A 16,592-nucleotide genomic window follows, 5' to 3' on the forward strand; every position below is an offset into this window, starting at 1 on the left:
TTAATGGAGTTCTAACTCAACTTAGTAATTTAGTTATCATTAAATGCTAAGGAAGTGTTTATCAGAATTTTTCAGTGCTTTATCAATTAAAAAGTAGTTTTCTCATTGGACCGTTACATTCACGCGCTCTAGTCTTCCGTGGGTCCTCCATTGTCTTTGAACCATTTCTGAAATTTAGAAGCAAAGAGAGAGGAAAAATTAGACTTTACTCATTGTTCAGTGGTTGAGAGAGAAAAGAGTAAAAAAGCACATGGCCTCATTACCATTGGGGCCTCAGCCTCATGCTCTTGCTCCGCCGCTGCAGCTTCACGACGGCGACGCTTTGAAACGCCGTCCTGAATTGGATTCTGATAAGGTTTATTTCTCCCCGTCTCTTTGTTTTGTGTGTTACTGTTACCGTCTGTGTTTGGTAAACAGTGCATTTGAAATTATCGTTTGGTGGCTGTTCTAGATCTACTCCGATCTAGCTCCTACTTTCTTTGTTCTATGTCTTAGTTCAGTCGAATCGATCTATATTCTCGTGCTCTTGTGTTTGTTCGTCGCTTGTATTGATCTGAGCTCACCGGAGAGTTTTTTTGTTTCTTTCTCCGACGAGGCGTTTTGATAGGAGACTGTGATTTTTACTTCATTTGTATGCATGCAGTAGCTAGATTACTCTTGGTATCTCCCAGCTACTACTTCAACCTTCTCTACCGGAGATCTAAGTAGCAGTAATCTTCGAATCTTGTTGAAAAATTTAGTGTAAAATAATTTGAGATAGTTTCTTGCGCTTGGGAAACTTACATTTTCAGTAAACTAGGTTGAATATTTCCCCTTCATATTTGTTTTTGGATATTTCGATTGTTTGTTTCAACACTGTTCACTTTCAAGTACAACAATTTGCTTGTTTGGATATTATTTATTTCAACACTGTTCATTCTACAAAGTACAGTTTACTTGTAGATCTCTGAATTCACTCTCGGTAGGTTTCGGAGTATTCCTTTAGTTATGGTTTTCTTGGCCCATTGCTTCTCTGTCTCTGTCTCTCTCTCTTTTCTATTTGCCATCGACATTTATTCTGAATTTTGTCTTATGGCTTGTCCTTCACTCTGGCAGAACTTCTTCCATTGACTTGTATTTTGTATCTATGATTTTTTTTTTTGTTCTATATCTAATACCCATAAATTGTTTGACGTCTAAAATCACTACATTTTTGAACTTCTATCACCATTGTTTACCTCTGGTTAACCCATGCTTTACTTTATTTTTCTTATTCTTTCTGCATCTTGCTTGAGTGCTTCTATTGGCTTGACAACTGGTTAGTTGGTACATTTTATATGTGTTAGCTTCACGTTTTCAATATAAGTTAATTCCGACCACTTGTATAATAGCAATAACAGCATTCTCATACAGTCATACCTATCCTGAGGTTTGTTGAAATAATCGGATGCAGTAAATGCTTGCCATCTCTATTCCACCTTGTAGTTGATCAAAATAGTTTAATGTCTATACTAATATGTGAGGTGGATTGCAGGAAATGTCTGCAGCTGTTATTGAGGGAAATGACGCTGTTACTGGTCATATCATTTCCACTACTATTGGAGGCAAAAACGGCGAACCAAAGCAGGTTTGATGCTAATGTTTGCAAAATCTCTTAGATAACTAACTAGTAGTTAACACTTACGGTTATAGCACAGTACCATGTGTAAGGTTTCTGCGGGGTCTGGGTTATTCATTTCGCATCAAATGCTCCAGCAAGTGTTACTTTCCCATTAAAACCCTTTTTCAAGTCAAATTAATTCATCTCTCCCTTACATGATCTTCATTCTGTCCCCTACAGACCATTAGTTACATGGCTGAGCGGGTTGTTGGAACAGGTTCATTCGGGATTGTTTTTCAGGTATTTTGTGCTTCTCTGTACTAGCGGTTCCAGGACATAAATTCTCTTCTTTCTTTCTGATCAAGTCTGAAATTTACGATTTTAGGCGAAATGCTTGGAAACTGGAGAATCAGTAGCCATTAAAAAGGTCTTGCAAGATCGACGCTATAAAAACCGTGAGTTGCAACTAATGCGACCAATGGATCACCCAAATGTCATCTCCTTGAAGCACTGTTTCTTCTCTACAACGAGTAGAGATGAGCTCTTCCTCAACCTTGTTATGGAGTATGTACCTGAGACTTTATACCGGGTTTTGAGGCACTATACTAGTTCTAATCAGAGGATGCCAATTTTCTATGTCAAGCTTTACACATATCAAGTATGTACTGTTATTTGCAGTTAGTTCTCACAAATATTATAATTTATTAGAATTTACTCTGAAACTGATTTGAAATATCTATTGTGCAGATCTTTAGAGGTTTGGCTTACATCCATACTGTTCCCGGTGTTTGCCACAGAGATGTGAAACCACAAAATCTCTTGGTACGTTATCTAGCATGCCATGTGGTTTGTAATCTTGACTATTTCTGGATCTCACTTTCTGGTGCATACTGTAGGTTGATCCCTTGACCCATCAGGTTAAGCTGTGTGATTTTGGAAGTGCAAAAGTATTGGTAAGGGTGTTATCTTTTCATTATCTCACCTTTTTTGTGTGTTTTCGGCTTGGTTATGTATCTACGCATCTAGTTCACTGAGCTACCATATAAGTGTGAGTTATACCATTAAGTGCGAGCAGCATGTTCTCTGTTTTGGTAACCCTTTTAAATTTTTGGTAATTCACTATTAGGTCAAAGGTGAACCAAACATATCATATATCTGCTCCCGTTATTATCGTGCTCCAGAACTGATCTTTGGCGCCACAGAGTATACAGCATCCATAGATATATGGTCTGCTGGTTGTGTACTGGCAGAGCTTCTTCTGGGCCAGGTTAGTGTGGATTTTTATGCGTTAATTACCTTGTTAAATAAAGAGTCTCTGCAAAATGCAAAAAGTGCGCACCCAATGTTATATTAAGCCAGTCTCTCTCTCTCTCTACAGCCGTTATTTCCAGGAGAAAATTCAGTTGATCAGCTTGTGGAGATCATAAAGGTGAAGTCTCCTTTATTAGACTAATGGATGTGCTCTTTTTTGTCTTTGGTATTAGACTAGAATCTAGTAAATATGTTACCATAAGTACACTTGCTACCTTGTTTTAGGTTCTTGGTACTCCAACTCGTGAAGAAATTCGATGTATGAACCCGAACTACACAGATTTTAGGTTCCCACAAATCAAAGCTCACCCTTGGCACAAGGTAGTTCATCTCACCTTTTGTTCCTGGTTAAGCAATTACTGAACTCATTACCTACACAGTATACATTGAAGCGATTCATTTATAGCATCAACCATATACTGTACCCTTGACCTCCAGGTTTTTCATAAACGGATGCCTCCAGAAGCAATAGACCTTGCATCTCGGCTTCTTCAATATTCACCAAGTCTACGCTGCACTGCGGTCAGTATCTCCCTCTTTTTTTTATAATCGAAAGTAGTCGTCAGTGATAACTCTTTTTGAATCTTCCAAGTGTTGGATAAAGCTAAGATTCATTTTAACATTTGTCTTGTTCTCTGTCTATTTTTAGCTCGAAGCATGTGCTCATCCGTTTTTCAATGAACTCCGAGAGCCAAACGCCCGTCTTCCAAATGGTCGTCCATTACCGCCATTGTTCAATTTCAAACAAGAGGTAAAAATCAATAGCAAAGGATGATGTTTCTTTAGTGGAACTTCAACATAACCCAATTTGTTCTTTGGATGTGGAAACAGTTAGGTGGAGCTTCAATGGAGCTAATCAACAGGCTAATACCTGAGCATGTGAGACGACAAATGAGCACAGGATTACAAAACAGTTAAAAACTGTGCATGTCTGAAGAGAAAGAGGAGAAAAGCAGGTTTACTACTTTTATTTGATAGTTGACAGGTTCAACAGTATATTAACCACGACTATTATCAGCTTCTATACCCGTAGTAAAGTCATATTCAGCTTTTTGAGAAATCAGATGCTGATAATTGCGTTTTTTTTTTTTTTATTCCGTAGCCTGGAGAGTGGAGAGAGACACTGTTCCTCGTGTATTTTTGTATATGTTTTTGTCTGTAAAACAATTCTGACAGATACGTAGAGACAAAAGAAAAACGAGGTGATAATATTAAACCATGTCATGTCCAAAAGATTAGCTACAGATGTTTTTTTGTTTTCTTCTCTCAACACAAAAGACTAGAGGGATAAATAATCATCCTCTTAAATTAAAAGTCGCTAGATCTATTTTCGAAATGTTACGTAGGTGATGATTTGCATTTCTTCAGTTTATTACAAGTTTACAAATTACAAGTGGTGGGAGTGTTGAAAACAAATTACCAATCATGTACTTAAATTTTAAAGGACCTTACAGGCCAAAGTTACCAAAGCATACACATGATCTTAAAAGTAATCGTTTCTTATTTCTTTTTTGATTGCAAGACCCAAAGAGATTATCATTTGTTGTCTCACCCTAACCAAATCAAGCCAAATCTACAATCCCCCCACTCTAGTTAGAGCAGCAACCCATTCTCTTAAGAACCGATCCGTCTTCTTTAACGTTTATCGTCTCTCCTTTTCCCGGTAAATCAGCCGACTCTCCTCCTCCATCAACACTTCTTTTGCTCACTATCTTGTGGATCTGAGTGAGCACTTCCGTGAATGCGTTTTCAACATTGGTTGCGTCTAGAGCTGAAGTCTCCATGAAATAGAGGGATTCTCTCTCAGCAAAGGCTTTAGCCTCTTCTGTTTTGACTGCCACCAAGTGACGCAGATCGCACTTGTTCCCTATAAGCATCACCACTATGTTTGGGTCTGTGTGTCCTCTTAGTTCCCTTAGCCATCTTGCTGCATTCTCAAATGTTGCGTGCCTTGTCACGTCGTAAATAAGCAAAGCACCAACAGCTCCTCTGTAATAAGCGCTTGTGATTGCTCGGTATCTATCATAGCATAAACAAAACCAGCATTTTCTCAGATGTTGTTAACAAAGATATAATAACAACTACAATAATAAGTTCAGTAACATTACAGATTAAGTACACAAAGTTAGACTATTTTCGATAACCATATTACATGGTATCCATCTACCAAATGGTTACTTTGTAAAGTTACAATCGCAGAGTTAATGAAGAATTCTGCTGCAAAATTCAAAATGTTATCTATGTCTAGTGCAAGACAAGACAGAGGAGATGAAAGAAATGTTGTTTTCAACAAGTATATTGGGTTCAGAAGTTCATCACAGACGAGCTCAGACAAATATCAATGTGTGAAACGGATGGAACAGCACAATACTAGTATAGTAACCGAGGTTTAGATAACAGATATCTACAAACAACATTTTAACAACGGGAATTGACCTAGACAGGAGAGGATTGAATAAGCTAATCAAGTAGACCCATATATGAGGGATACAGATCTATGAACAAGAATCTTACAAACACAGAAGCTATGCCACAAAAGAAAACCATTAGTAGCCCAAATGTGAATAAAACCTAAAAGTATATTCCGAGTAAACTGCAGCCTGCGAGCGATATTCAGCACAATTGAGATTCTGAACCATATTGAAAGTTGCTCAAGTCTAAGAGATTTACAAATTCAGACACAACCAGTTTCGTTCCGAAAACCAGAAAACTCTAGTTCTGCCACAAATAGTCGTAACTAGTAAACCAACAAGGAAAAATGAACAAGACACTTTGAACTTGTAATATCCAAATCAGGCTACAGATTCAGATACATAAATCAAACACCATGAATTCATAAACAGCGAATCCAACAAGAACTCAACAACGAAATCGAGCCAAAAAGGATGGTTTTTTAAAACCTTATCCTAAGGATTTTCAATAAAGTAAGCAGGAAAAAAAAAGCAAGAGAGGAAACGTAATCTGACCTCTCTTGACCAGCAGTATCCCAAATCTGAGCTTTGACGACTTTGCCTTCGACTTTAGTGGTTTTGGTAGCGAACTCAACACCAATAGTAGACTTGGATTCGAGATTGAACTCGTTCTTGGTGAACCGAGAGAGCAGATTCGATTTGCCGACACCAGAGTCGCCGATCAACACGAGCTTGAAGAGGTAATCGTACTCTTCATCGGCTCTGTAACCAGCCATCAGATGAGAGATCGAATTTTGGGATTAGGGAATTGGGTTTTACTGTGTTGCTTGCTGCTGTATTATTTGATGATAATGAATTAATGATTCAGATGATGACGATGAAAGCTTTTGTCGGGTTGGCTCTAAATCACCCTTTTTTCTTCTTCTTTTTGTTTTTGAACAGAAAAAGTTTAAATTTTTAAAAAGATGATTCCGCTTAATTAGTTGCACATTTTAGGAAATCTTCTCCATATATTGTTAACAACTTCCACTCACAACATAATCATTTTTAACTTAATACAGTTTTCTAATTACAATTTAACAAGATTAACAATAAACAGTATACACCTACTTTTCTAAAATTTATCTTCAGGATGAAGATACTATTTACTTTCATTTTCTTAAGTTTGGGTTTCAATGAATGTAGCTACTACTCCTTAGCTAGCAACCTGGAGAGTTTATAAAATTAGAGATATTTGTATTGATTTTTAAAAATATCAAGTTTACTTTTTTATTAGATTATAAATTTTTGAAATTATGTATTACTCAGAAACTTTCTACGGTTCACATAACACCTTACTATAATGTTGCTCCATCCGAACAATCGTGTTACTTATGCAACATACACAAAGAATAGCTAAAACATTTCTGGTCCATCTCTCTACTAAGGAAAATCTTGAAAGCCCAATAATTCAATAACATCATCCTAATTAGACTCATGTATATATATTTTGTTTTCTCAATATATTTATTCACATATAGGTACAATTTTAAAAATCACAACAACTACAATCTGACAACACAAAAATCTTATCGAGGTTGTAACTGCAAGCCTACAACTAATCAATCATTAAAGACAATATTAGACAATGTGCAACCAACAATTAATTTGACCAACTAGTTTCATACGGAGTAGTCTTTGTTTTTTTATAGACCAACATTAACCATAAATAAATCTATTCCCATATGCTTCCATTTTTAATTAATTCCTGTTCCACTAACGAATACCATCCAAAACAAAAACGTATGACACTTGATCACTCTGGTTCACCACACGCTCAAAAGCGTCCCCTGTTTCGACACGTGTCAAACGGTCCAAAACGAGGTCCTAGACACGTTTGGTAAGTCACTTAGCTATTTTAGCCCCAAAAGTGGTCCACACATCGCATCGCACACGGCATCACGCGTCCTCACGTTCTTTCTCCATATCACGTGTCCGATCCTCCACGCGCTTCTCCTCGCGCGTAACGGACTCATTGGTGTACTCGTGCCAGCTGGCAATAGTGCGAGTCCGGCTGGCTAACTAGCCTTATCCAAATTTTCTAAACGGAAGGGAAGTGCTATTACCACTGAGGCTGTCACCTTCTTTCTACGTCACGGACAAATCCAATTGGTCCTCAAGTACGTTGTTTAATGACATGTACTTGTGGACAGCGAAGCAAAGCAACGACTCGGTGACGGTCGTTCGATTCCTTTTAAATGTAACCAGAGGAGAGTCTTAAGCCCCTTCGATTTGACCAGTAAATAATCATAGCTAAAACCAAACCTTTTATTATTAAAAATACACAAAAATATCAAAAACATAAAATAATATTTCATATCCAAGAGAGCTTCCATACACACACGATGTACTACGACTCTTATACGTATAACTTTACGTTTATTTTCACTTTCCCTCCTTTATTTCATTAGTTTTTAATTTTTCCCCTATATTTTTATAATGTCACATGAACACCCAATATATATACTTTTGAACTAACAATTTTAAATTCTTCATGGTTGTTTTTCCCTACTAATATACCAAATTATTTGTTATAAATTAAATATTAAAATATTTTATAATAATGATGTATTAGACGACAAATATTATTCATAAAAAATATGTGAAAATTTCAAATGTGTTCTTACTACTATCATTTGTGAAAAAGTATGTAAAGGCCAACCTATAATTGTTTTAAAATAAAAAGGAAAAGGGTATTATCTCTTTATGGTAAGAAACTTTTGACTTTTGGAGTATAAATATATAGTGGTCATAGTAGTTTCGTCTATAGAGTAGAGGGGCATATATGATATTATTCCAAAATACACATATGAGGCTGGAAACAGAGATTTTTTAATTTTTATTTTCCGAGTTTTTTCATATAAACCCTAGATTAAATTTCACGTTTCATTTTTTTTTTTGGGTTAGATAGAGAAGATCAGATTCTTCATTTGTCAAGGAACAAAAAGGTGAGTCTCGATTCGTCACTAATCCAATCAGATTTTTTCCGGCTCAAATTTCGTTTCTTTCGTTTTCGGGTTCCTGTGTTTTACTGAATTGAGGGATCGGGTCGCTCCGATTTAGATTTTCGTTTATCTGAAAGGTGAATCTTTCTTCCGTTTTTGATTAGCTTTTGGGTTGTAATTTCATGGATCTTGCTTGTAGAGGATAAGAATGTATCATTCATTCGATTTTGTCGTAAAGCTCAGTTTTTTATTTTTGTTCTTTACTCAGTGATAGAGGATGATTAGTAAATATCATTGATTTTTGGATATCTGGGTATTGCTCAAGCTTTTGATTTGGTTTGATGGGTATTCAAATTAGTGGAAATACTGATTTTGTAAAATAATTTTTGGTATCGTAGATCTTGTTGAGTTTGTTCGTGGAGATTGACCTTACTGCATTTTTGTGGTTTCTTCTGATGCAGATTTATTGAAGCAGTGTTTGGTTTTGGATTCTTTTGGGGGATTGGAGACAAGCGAAGATGATTTCTAGGTCGTACACGAATCTGTTAGACTTGGCATCAGGGAATTTCCCTGTCATGGGAAGAGAGCGTAGGCGGCTTCCTAGGGTAATGACTGTTCCTGGTAATGTCTCTGAGTTTGATGAAGATCAAGCGTATAGTGTGTCTTCCGATAATCCTTCTTCGGTTTCCTCTGATCGAATGATCATTGTGGCTAACCGGCTCCCATTGAAGGCGGAGAAACGAAATGGAAGCTGGAGTTTTAGTTGGGATCAAGATTCTCTGTATTTGCAGCTCAAGGACGGGTTGCCTGAGGATATGGAGATTTTATATGTTGGATCTTTGAGCGTTGATGTTGATTCAAATGAACAAGACGATGTGGCGCAGATACTGTTGGACAAATTTAAATGTGTTCCTACGTTTTTCCCACCTGATTTGCAATCAAAGTTTTACGACGGTTTTTGCAAGAGGCAGATATGGCCGCTTTTTCACTACATGCTTCCGTTTTCCGCTGATCATGGTGGAAGATTTGATAGGTCTCTTTGGGAGGCTTATGTAGCGACTAACAAGCTCTTCTTCCAGAAAGTAATTGAGGTTATTAACCCAGATGATGATTTTGTCTGGATTCATGACTACCATTTGATGGTCTTACCAACTTTTCTGAGAAGGCGGTTTAACCGGATAAGGATGGGATTTTTCCTTCACAGTCCCTTCCCCTCATCTGAGATATACCGGTCTCTTCCTGTTCGGGAGGAGATACTTAAGGCGTTACTAAACAGCGACCTTATTGGCTTTCACACGTTCGATTATGCTCGTCACTTCCTTACTTGCTGCAGTCGGATGTTGGGTCTAGAATATCAGTCTAAGAGAGGTTACATTGGGCTGGAGTATTACGGGAGGACTGTGGGAATCAAGATCATGCCAGTGGGGATCAACATGGGTCGGATTCAATCGGTGATGAGATATTCAGAAGAGGAGGGTAAGGTGATGGAGCTCAGAAATCGTTTCGAAGGTAAGACAGTGTTGCTTGGTATCGATGACATGGATATTTTCAAGGGTATAAACCTGAAGCTTCTAGCAATGGAACAAATGCTGAGGCAGCACCCGAATTGGAGGGGAAGGGCTGTTCTGGTTCAGATTGTAAATCCCGCTAGGGGTAAAGGTATTGATGTAGAGGAAATACGTGGTGAAATCGAAGAAAGCTGCAGGAGGATCAATGGAGAGTTTGGGAAACCTGGATATCAACCTATCATATATATTGATACTCCGGTTTCGATTAATGAAATAAATGCTTATTACCATATTGCTGAGTGCGTGGTCGTTACAGCTGTTAGAGATGGTATGAACCTTACTCCCTACGAATATATCGTTTGTAGACAAGGTTTACTTGGGTCTGAATCAGACTTTAGTGGCCCAAAGAAGAGCATGTTGGTTGCATCAGAGTTTATTGGATGTTCCCCTTCGCTTAGTGGGGCTATACGCGTAAACCCATGGAACGTTGAAGCTACTGGAGAAGCACTAAATGAGGCCCTCTCAATGAGTGATGCTGAGAAACAGCTACGGCATGAGAAACATTTCCGGTATGTTAGTACTCACGATGTAGCTTATTGGTCAAGAAGTTTCTTGCAAGACCTAGAGAGGATATGTGTGGACCATTTCAAGAAAAGGTGTTGGGGGATGGGGATTAGTTTTGGTTTCAGAGTTGTTGCACTCGATCCTAATTTTAGAAAGCTTTCAATACCGTGCATTGTGTCAGACTACAAAAGGGCGAAAAGCAGAGCGATACTGTTGGATTATGATGGCACTCTGATGCCTCAAAACTCCATCAATAAAGCTCCAAGCCAGGAAGTTCTTAACTTTTTGGATGCACTTTGCGAGGACAAGAAGAATTCAATTTTCATTGTCAGTGGAAGAGGGAGGGAAAGTTTAAGCAAGTGGTTCACTCCGTGCAAAAAAATTGGAATTGCGGCAGAGCATGGATACTTCTTAAAGTACTTTTCTTCTCTACTTTTTATGACCACTTGTTTAAAAATATAAAATTCTCCTACTTAAGGGTTAGTAACATGCCTTGTGTCTTTTTCTTAGGTGGTCAGGCAGTGAAGAATGGGAGACATGTGGGCAGAGCTCTGATTTTGGGTGGATGCAGATCGTGGAACCTGTAATGAAGCAGTACACTGAATCGACTGATGGCTCTTCCATTGAAATCAAAGAGAGCGCTTTGGTTTGGCAATATCGGGATGCAGATCCAGGCTTTGGTTCTTTACAAGCGAAGGAAATGCTAGAGCATTTAGAGAGTGTTCTAGCTAATGAGCCAGTGGCAGTCAAAAGCGGTCACTACATAGTAGAAGTCAAGCCTCAGGTAAGTTACCTCTCTTCTGCTCAATTTGAGCATTAAGGTTGTCGAAGATATCTAATTATAGACGTTTGTGCTTGTTCTTGTGTGAGAATAGGGAGTGAGCAAAGGATCCGTGTCAGAAAAGATATTTTCATCAATGGCCGGAAAGGGAAAACCGGTTGATTTCGTGTTATGTATTGGAGATGACAGATCTGATGAAGACATGTTTGAAGCGATTGGTAATGCGATGTCGAAAAGGTTACTCTGTGATAATGCTCTAGTCTTTGCATGCACAGTTGGGCAAAAGCCAAGCAAGGCTAAATACTACTTGGACGATACTACTGAAGTGACATGCATGCTTGAATCTCTAGCTGAAGCATCAGAGGCTTCAAACTTTTCTATGCGTGAACTTGATGAAGCCCTTTGATTTGGAACCAGATCTTTTGCCAGGTTTTACCCTCTTATGATCTCAATCAATTCCAGTTATATTTGCTCACTTTCTGCGACAATGTATGATCTTGTTCTGATAAATACAATGAATGATTGATGTGCATAGATGGCTAAAGAAGAGGTTAGACAGACAAAGACAAGGAATAGAAGAGACTGGGAGTTTGTTGGTCTGTATGTGTTTGTCAGATTGAAAGAAAGAAAAGAAGAAAAGGGTAGTGAAAGAGTAATAATGGGGAAAAAAACAAATGGTGATGTGAAGAAGCTTTGTTATTTGCAGAGCAATCAATCAAACAATCAAAGGAGGAGGAAAATAGATGTGTTTGGGTTCATCAGGGAAATGTGTTTGCAGGATGTTGAAGTTAACAACAAGCAAAAGCTTTTCCTGATCTTTTTTTTTTAATATTCTTATTACTATTATTATTGTTATTTGTAATTGGATGATCTCTTGAGGATATCAAATTTGGATTCGGCTGTTTATTGGATCTGAACGAAAACGAAACTGTGAAGAAAATGTTTGTAAAGATAACGTTGCTTGTCCATTGTTGATTTTTTTCTTTCTATTTATTATTATGCTTTTCTTATCGTTGGGGATGTAACTTTTTTGACGCTCTAGTAGTATAAAAATAGTGAACGGAGAATTATATGGGTTCAGTTTCAGCCCAATGGGCCTTACTTACGGCTTTTTCGTTTACTGTGCGATCGCTTCGAGTGTCCCCCCACTATTTACCCTTTTCCTTTTTTGTTGCATTGATGGAGTAATAATGTGACTGACTGATGAGCTTTTCAAAGTAAAAAACAAAAAAAGAATCAATGGAGGATCATGAGAAGATTGATGGGAAGAAGAAGAAGAAGAAGAGTGTGGCTTTGATTCCGGCTAACTACGTCTCCATTCTTCAGCTTCAGGAACGTTGGCTGAAGGAGAAAGAGAAGAAACAAAAGGAAAAAGACTTTGTAGAGAGAGGAGTGAAACAGCAGGTTGATCAGAGACAACGAAGGAGAGAAGAAGAAGAAAATGTAGTGAAGGCCATGGAAACAAAAGTGAAGCTCGAGGAACATAGTTTAAGCGGAGGTGTTCGTATGCATTGTAGTGTGAATCGGTGGAAAAGGGATCAAGTATGCGTTAAGAAAGAGGAAATTAAGGTTTCTGGAATTGTGAGCAACAAGGACGAAGATGGTGTAGATTCGAGGGAGAAAAAGAAGAAGAATCCGGTGAAAGAGAACACTAGGAGGGTTTTCAAGTCCAAAGGAGAGAATGCTGCTAAGGAAGTAACTCAATGCTGGATCAAGAAGAAAGTAGAAGAGGAAAGAGAGACAAGTGAGGTCAAGGGAACTGCCAGATTGATTAGCAAACAAGGTTATTACCAAAACAAGAGACATGATTGGTCGTCTACACGTGTTATTAGGGCAACAACAAGTACTATGGTTTGGGTGAAGAAGGGTAAGAAAGATGGAGCAGTTGGTGAAAATAAAGTCTGAATTATCCTTTCAAGGTTTGAACTTTGGATCATTTGTTTTCTAGGTCTTAGAGTAATTGAATCGGAGCTGAATAATAATGTGTGATGTTATCGATTATCATGGTCTTCAGGTGTTGTAGGATTATTAGAACTTTCCCATAAGCATTTGCTTGTCAATGTCTAAGGTTTGATTCTTATCTTGTGTCTACAATTCCTTGGGGATTGCATTGTAGTAGGTGTGTATGTAAGTAAATGTATACTATCTTGAATCTTGGAGCTCTATCGCGAAGTTTTATTCTATGAGTAAGATTGTGACTTAACATTGGATTTTTTTCTCAGTTTTGTGTCACGTCTCTTGCAGCTTATTTCAGGAATCGGACCAGGACTAGTAATTTCACCATGGGTCTATGTATGACTATGCACTGAATCTAAACTTTAAGCCATTATGGTTGAGTTTGAAATAAGGCCTTGTATATCGAATTCGTATACATATATACTCCAACTAGGGAAATTAAGATGTGCTGTTACACAGTATGGGGAAGTATCTCAAGATAATATACACAGAGATTCAAAGGTCTCTTACTCAGACAGACGCTGGTGTTGGTGTTGATGTGGATGTTGAAGAAGCAACACGGTTTTCAGGTGGGATTTCTGTGAATTCAGATAGGATTGCTCGGAATTCATCGCCTGACATAGTCTCTTTCTCAAGAAGTATTTCAACAATCTTGTCCATGGCTTCACGATTGTTTCTAATCTGGCTCAAAGCTATCTCGTACGCTTTGTCTGATAATGTCTTCACCGCTGTATCAATATCATTTGCAAGCTTCTCAGACATTGAGTTTCTTGCCATCATCCTCATAATGACATCGCTTTGCTCCGATGAATCCATTAGCGACCATGGTCCGATTTCAGACATCCCAAATGTTGTCACCATCTGCAAGTAAATGATGATATACTGTCAAGTTCATTCACTAGTTTAGGATAACAGAAAAAAATACTGAAGCTGGGAGTGTAGAAGAGATACCTGCTTAGCCAAACCGGTGATCTGTTGCAAGTCACTAACTGCACCAGTAGTCACCTCAGACTCACCAAAGATGACTTCTTCGGCAGCTCTACCACCGAGTCCACCAACAATTCTTGCAAAGAGTTGCTGTTTGGAGATTAGAGTTGGGTCATCTGAGGGAATGAACCAAGTCAGACCTCTAGCCTGGCCTCGTGGTATCAACGTGACCTTTTGAACAGCATCATGCCCTGGAGTCAATGTTCTGCAAGAACGAACAATGAACTTAAATTTAGGCTTTTGATAACACACACATCATCTAATCTGATTCTGACTTACCCACATATGGCATGGCCAACTTCATGGTAAGCAACCAAGCTTTTGCTCTTCCCATCTGTCATGACTGTTCCTTCCATGCCAGCTACAATTCTGTCAATTGAGTCATCAATCTCTTTTGATGATATTGCAGTCTTTCCACGGCGGCCGGCCAATATGGCAGCCTCGTTCAAGAGGTTTGCAAGATCAGCTCCGCTAAATCCAGGTGTTCTCATGGCTATTACTTCAAGTGAAACACCGCTTTCAAATTTCTTATTCCCCGAGTGAACCTTGAGTATATCTGTTCTTCCCTTAACGTCTGGAACGTCAACAGATACCTGCATCAAACAACAACACACAATAAGCAACCAGCAATAAAGAGGATCAATGGAAAGTCACAGACACACGGCATTTAGTCAAATATATACCTGCCGGTCAAAACGCCCTGGTCTTAGCAAAGCGGAGTCAAGAATGTCTGCTCTGTTGGTTGCAGCAACTACGATAACACCAGTGTTACCCTCAAAACCATCCATCTCAGTCAGGAGCTGATTAAGGGTCTGTTCTCTTTCATCATTACCTCCACCAATTCCAGTTCCTCTTTGCCTACCAACAGCATCTATTTCATCCACGAAAACAATGCATGGAGCATTTTCTTTGGCTTTTTTGAAAAGATCGCGGACCCTTGATGCACCAACACCGACAAACATCTCAACAAACTCAGAACCCGAGATGGAAAAGAAGGGCACACCAGCTTCACCAGCAATGGCTTTTGCCAACAGGGTTTTCCCGGTACCAGGAGGACCAACAAGAAGAACACCTTTTGGGATCCGGGCACCAACCGCAGTGAACCTCTCAGGCTTCTTCAGAAACTCCACCACTTCCATGAAATCTTGCTTGGCTTCATCGACTCCAGCAACATCATCAAAAGTTACACCAGTGTTTGGTTCCATCTGAAACTTTGCTTTCGACTGACCAATTTGGAGTGGGAAGCCAGGACCACCAGGGCCACCCATTCCACCAGAGGATCTTCTCGAGAGAAGGAACAAACCGCCAATCAAAATAACAGGGAATGCAAGATTCCCAATCAAGTTGAGTATTGGAGAACCTTGGTCCTCCTGAGCATTATGTGCTGCGAAATCAATATTCTTAGCCCTCAACTTCTGGAGAAGCTCCTGACTCAATCCAGGTAGCTGCACACGTACACGCTGAATCCGGTTACCCAACTCAGGAGAAACGGCCTCCACAATAGCTATAGTCCCATTCTCATACAAATCTACTTTCTCAACCCTTCCCTTGTCTAAATACTCTAGGAACCTAGAATAAGACATTCTAGACGAAGAAACCCCTTGTCCTTGTTCGTCTGCATTAGCGTTTCCACTTGCAAGCAAACCAACTCCAGCAGCAGCGTTTCCTAGTAAGAGTTTAAAGAAACCTCTTCTCCCTTCATGTTTCTTCTCATCCAAAGAAGCCTTCACAACTGTAACTTTAGATGTCCTATCAAGCCCAAGCTTTTGGAACCTCTGTTTGGTTGTGTAGACAGATAATCCATTTCCGAGAAGACAAGCCGATGAAGCAGCCATCTGCACAGACGATTACAAGCCATGGCGTGAACAAAAAAAAACAATCTGAACAAAGAACAACCAAACAAAACGAGACCTTTAACAACATGCAAGTTTCTGGTAAGACTATAATCAACATAAGCGATCATTAGCGACGCATATGAAGAAAGATTGGAACATTTTCATGCTCCAAGATAAAAAAATTTGTAGAAATTGCCACTGGATATAACATTAGTCTATATTTCAACACATGAATCCACCATTATTAGACATTCCTAAAGTCAAATTAAGAAGAAAACAGATAAAGACAAATAGACTTGCTGAACAAAACCCAGGTAGTAAGAATCATGCAACAAGCAGACCGAGATTTCATAGAAATTTTTATCATCAAAAGATTTCAGAAATTCAGACCAAACAAAGCAGAAAATGCTTGAGATTACACAGATGAGCTAAGAGTGAAACGCACCTGTGGAATTTGGCAGAAGAAGAGAAAGAGATTGTTTGTTTGGAGAAGCAAATGAAGTTTGGTACTTTTGAAGACAAGAGATGTGGCTCCGAACAGCTTACGTGGCTTCCTTTCATGGGCTCTCGGTTTTTATTTCACTCATTTCTTGTCACAATTTTTTCTATAACCATTTTTTCCACAAAAACCATCCATCAAAAATTCAATACATAAATAACGTTCACAATTTTTACA

The 16,592-nt window shown here is 38.7% G+C and overlaps 5 protein-coding genes and 1 long non-coding RNA gene across 12 annotated transcripts; 3 read left to right on the forward strand and 3 right to left on the reverse strand.

Moving 5' to 3' along the window:
* Positions 1-136: 136 nt before the first annotated feature.
* Positions 137-4,251, forward strand: GSK1 (GSK3/SHAGGY-like protein kinase 1). 2 transcript variants are annotated; one of them, NM_202042.3, is made up of 13 exons: positions 182-355; positions 1,514-1,606; positions 1,820-1,879; positions 1,965-2,237; positions 2,327-2,401; positions 2,476-2,532; positions 2,706-2,846; positions 2,958-3,008; positions 3,116-3,211; positions 3,329-3,412; positions 3,540-3,641; positions 3,722-3,846; positions 3,993-4,251. In NM_202042.3, the coding sequence occupies exons 1-12, from the start codon at positions 251-253 to the stop codon at positions 3,806-3,808; spliced, it is 1,224 nt and encodes a 407-aa protein (NP_973771.1). In that variant the 5' UTR covers positions 182-250; the 3' UTR covers positions 3,809-3,846; positions 3,993-4,251. The 2 variants fall into 2 exon arrangements, with proteins under 2 accessions (NP_172127.1, NP_973771.1); NM_100519.3 differs by having other exon boundaries at positions 137-355; positions 3,722-4,241.
* On the reverse strand, positions 3,987-6,271 carry ARA-2 (Ras-related small GTP-binding family protein). The gene is made up of 2 exons (NM_100520.4): positions 5,857-6,271; positions 3,987-4,909 (listed from the first exon to the last, which is right to left on the reverse strand). Exons 1-2 carry the CDS (start codon positions 6,075-6,077, stop codon positions 4,480-4,482), a joined length of 651 nt encoding a protein of 216 aa, NP_172128.1. The 5' UTR covers positions 6,078-6,271; the 3' UTR covers positions 3,987-4,479.
* An 853-nt stretch (positions 6,272-7,124) lies between these two features.
* AT1G04453 lies at positions 7,125-7,583 on the reverse strand. The gene has a single exon (NR_138719.1). It is a non-coding gene; the product is annotated as an other RNA (long non-coding RNA).
* A 481-nt stretch (positions 7,584-8,064) lies between these two features.
* TPS7 (trehalose-phosphatase/synthase 7) lies at positions 8,065-12,257 on the forward strand. Of its 3 annotated transcripts, none has more exons than NM_100521.3 (5): positions 8,065-8,288; positions 8,747-10,773; positions 10,868-11,141; positions 11,233-11,567; positions 11,674-12,214. In NM_100521.3, exons 2-4 carry the CDS (start codon positions 8,804-8,806, stop codon positions 11,542-11,544), a joined length of 2,556 nt encoding a protein of 851 aa, NP_172129.1. In that variant the 5' UTR covers positions 8,065-8,288; positions 8,747-8,803; the 3' UTR covers positions 11,545-11,567; positions 11,674-12,214. The 3 variants fall into 3 exon arrangements, with proteins under 3 accessions (NP_172129.1, NP_001321476.1, NP_001321475.1); NM_001331627.1 differs by having other exon boundaries at positions 8,122-8,422; positions 11,674-12,257; NM_001331626.1 differs by having other exon boundaries at positions 8,067-8,288; positions 11,233-12,147.
* Positions 12,258-12,268: 11 nt separating this feature from the next.
* AT1G06420 (DNA ligase-like protein) lies at positions 12,269-13,418 on the forward strand. 2 transcript variants are annotated; one of them, NM_001197994.1, is made up of 2 exons: positions 12,314-12,423; positions 12,493-13,338. In NM_001197994.1, exons 1-2 carry the CDS (start codon positions 12,378-12,380, stop codon positions 13,041-13,043), a joined length of 597 nt encoding a protein of 198 aa, NP_001184923.1. In that variant the 5' UTR covers positions 12,314-12,377; the 3' UTR covers positions 13,044-13,338. The 2 variants fall into 2 exon arrangements, with proteins under 2 accessions (NP_172130.1, NP_001184923.1); NM_100522.3 differs by having other exon boundaries at positions 12,269-13,418.
* Positions 13,419-13,421: 3 nt separating this feature from the next.
* Positions 13,422-16,580, reverse strand: FTSH8 (FTSH protease 8). 3 transcript variants are annotated; one of them, NM_001331629.1, is made up of 5 exons: positions 16,307-16,356; positions 14,765-15,916; positions 14,361-14,674; positions 14,046-14,286; positions 13,422-13,955 (listed from the first exon to the last, which is right to left on the reverse strand). In NM_001331629.1, the coding sequence occupies exons 2-5, from the start codon at positions 15,914-15,916 to the stop codon at positions 13,605-13,607; spliced, it is 2,058 nt and encodes a 685-aa protein (NP_001321589.1). In that variant the 5' UTR covers positions 16,307-16,356; the 3' UTR covers positions 13,422-13,604. The 3 variants fall into 3 exon arrangements, with proteins under 3 accessions (NP_001321589.1, NP_001321590.1, NP_563766.3); NM_100523.6 differs by lacking the exon at positions 16,307-16,356 and adding an exon at positions 16,362-16,580 and having other exon boundaries at positions 13,449-13,955; NM_001331628.1 differs by having other exon boundaries at positions 14,765-16,356.
* Positions 16,581-16,592: the final 12 nt, after the last annotated feature.

Source organism: Arabidopsis thaliana, assembly GCF_000001735.4.
Source record: "Arabidopsis thaliana chromosome 1 sequence".
Lineage (NCBI taxonomy): Eukaryota > Viridiplantae > Streptophyta > Magnoliopsida > Brassicales > Brassicaceae > Arabidopsis > Arabidopsis thaliana.

Bases quoted from the DNA above. Each gene is read 5' to 3' on its own strand.
- GSK1 (NM_100519.3), top strand. From the start codon at position 251: ATGGCCTCATTACCATTGGGGCCTCAGCCTCATGCTCTTGCTCCGCCG. The intron at 2,238-2,326 runs GTATGTACTGTT...TCTATTGTGCAG, and splicing joins TCAAGCTTTACACATATCAA to ATCTTTAGAGGTTTGGCTTA. The intron at 3,413-3,539 runs GTCAGTATCTCC...GTCTATTTTTAG, and splicing joins CAAGTCTACGCTGCACTGCG to CTCGAAGCATGTGCTCATCC.
- ARA-2 (NM_100520.4), bottom strand. From the start codon at position 6,077: ATGGCTGGTTACAGAGCCGATGAAGAGTACGATTACCTCTTCAAGCTC. The intron at 4,910-5,856 runs GTCAGATTACGT...ATGCTATGATAG, and splicing joins GATACTGCTGGTCAAGAGAG to ATACCGAGCAATCACAAGCG.
- TPS7 (NM_100521.3), top strand. From the start codon at position 8,804: ATGATTTCTAGGTCGTACACGAATCTGTTAGACTTGGCATCAGGGAAT. The intron at 10,774-10,867 runs GTACTTTTCTTC...TCTTTTTCTTAG, and splicing joins GAGCATGGATACTTCTTAAA to GTGGTCAGGCAGTGAAGAAT. The intron at 11,142-11,232 runs GTAAGTTACCTC...GTGTGAGAATAG, and splicing joins TAGTAGAAGTCAAGCCTCAG to GGAGTGAGCAAAGGATCCGT.
- AT1G06420 (NM_100522.3), top strand. From the start codon at position 12,378: ATGGAGGATCATGAGAAGATTGATGGGAAGAAGAAGAAGAAGAAGAGT.
- FTSH8 (NM_001331629.1), bottom strand. From the start codon at position 15,916: ATGGCTGCTTCATCGGCTTGTCTTCTCGGAAATGGATTATCTGTCTAC. The intron at 14,287-14,360 runs GTAAGTCAGAAT...TCGTTCTTGCAG, and splicing joins GTTGGCCATGCCATATGTGG to AACATTGACTCCAGGGCATG. The intron at 13,956-14,045 runs GTATCTCTTCTA...ATTTACTTGCAG, and splicing joins TCACCGGTTTGGCTAAGCAG to ATGGTGACAACATTTGGGAT.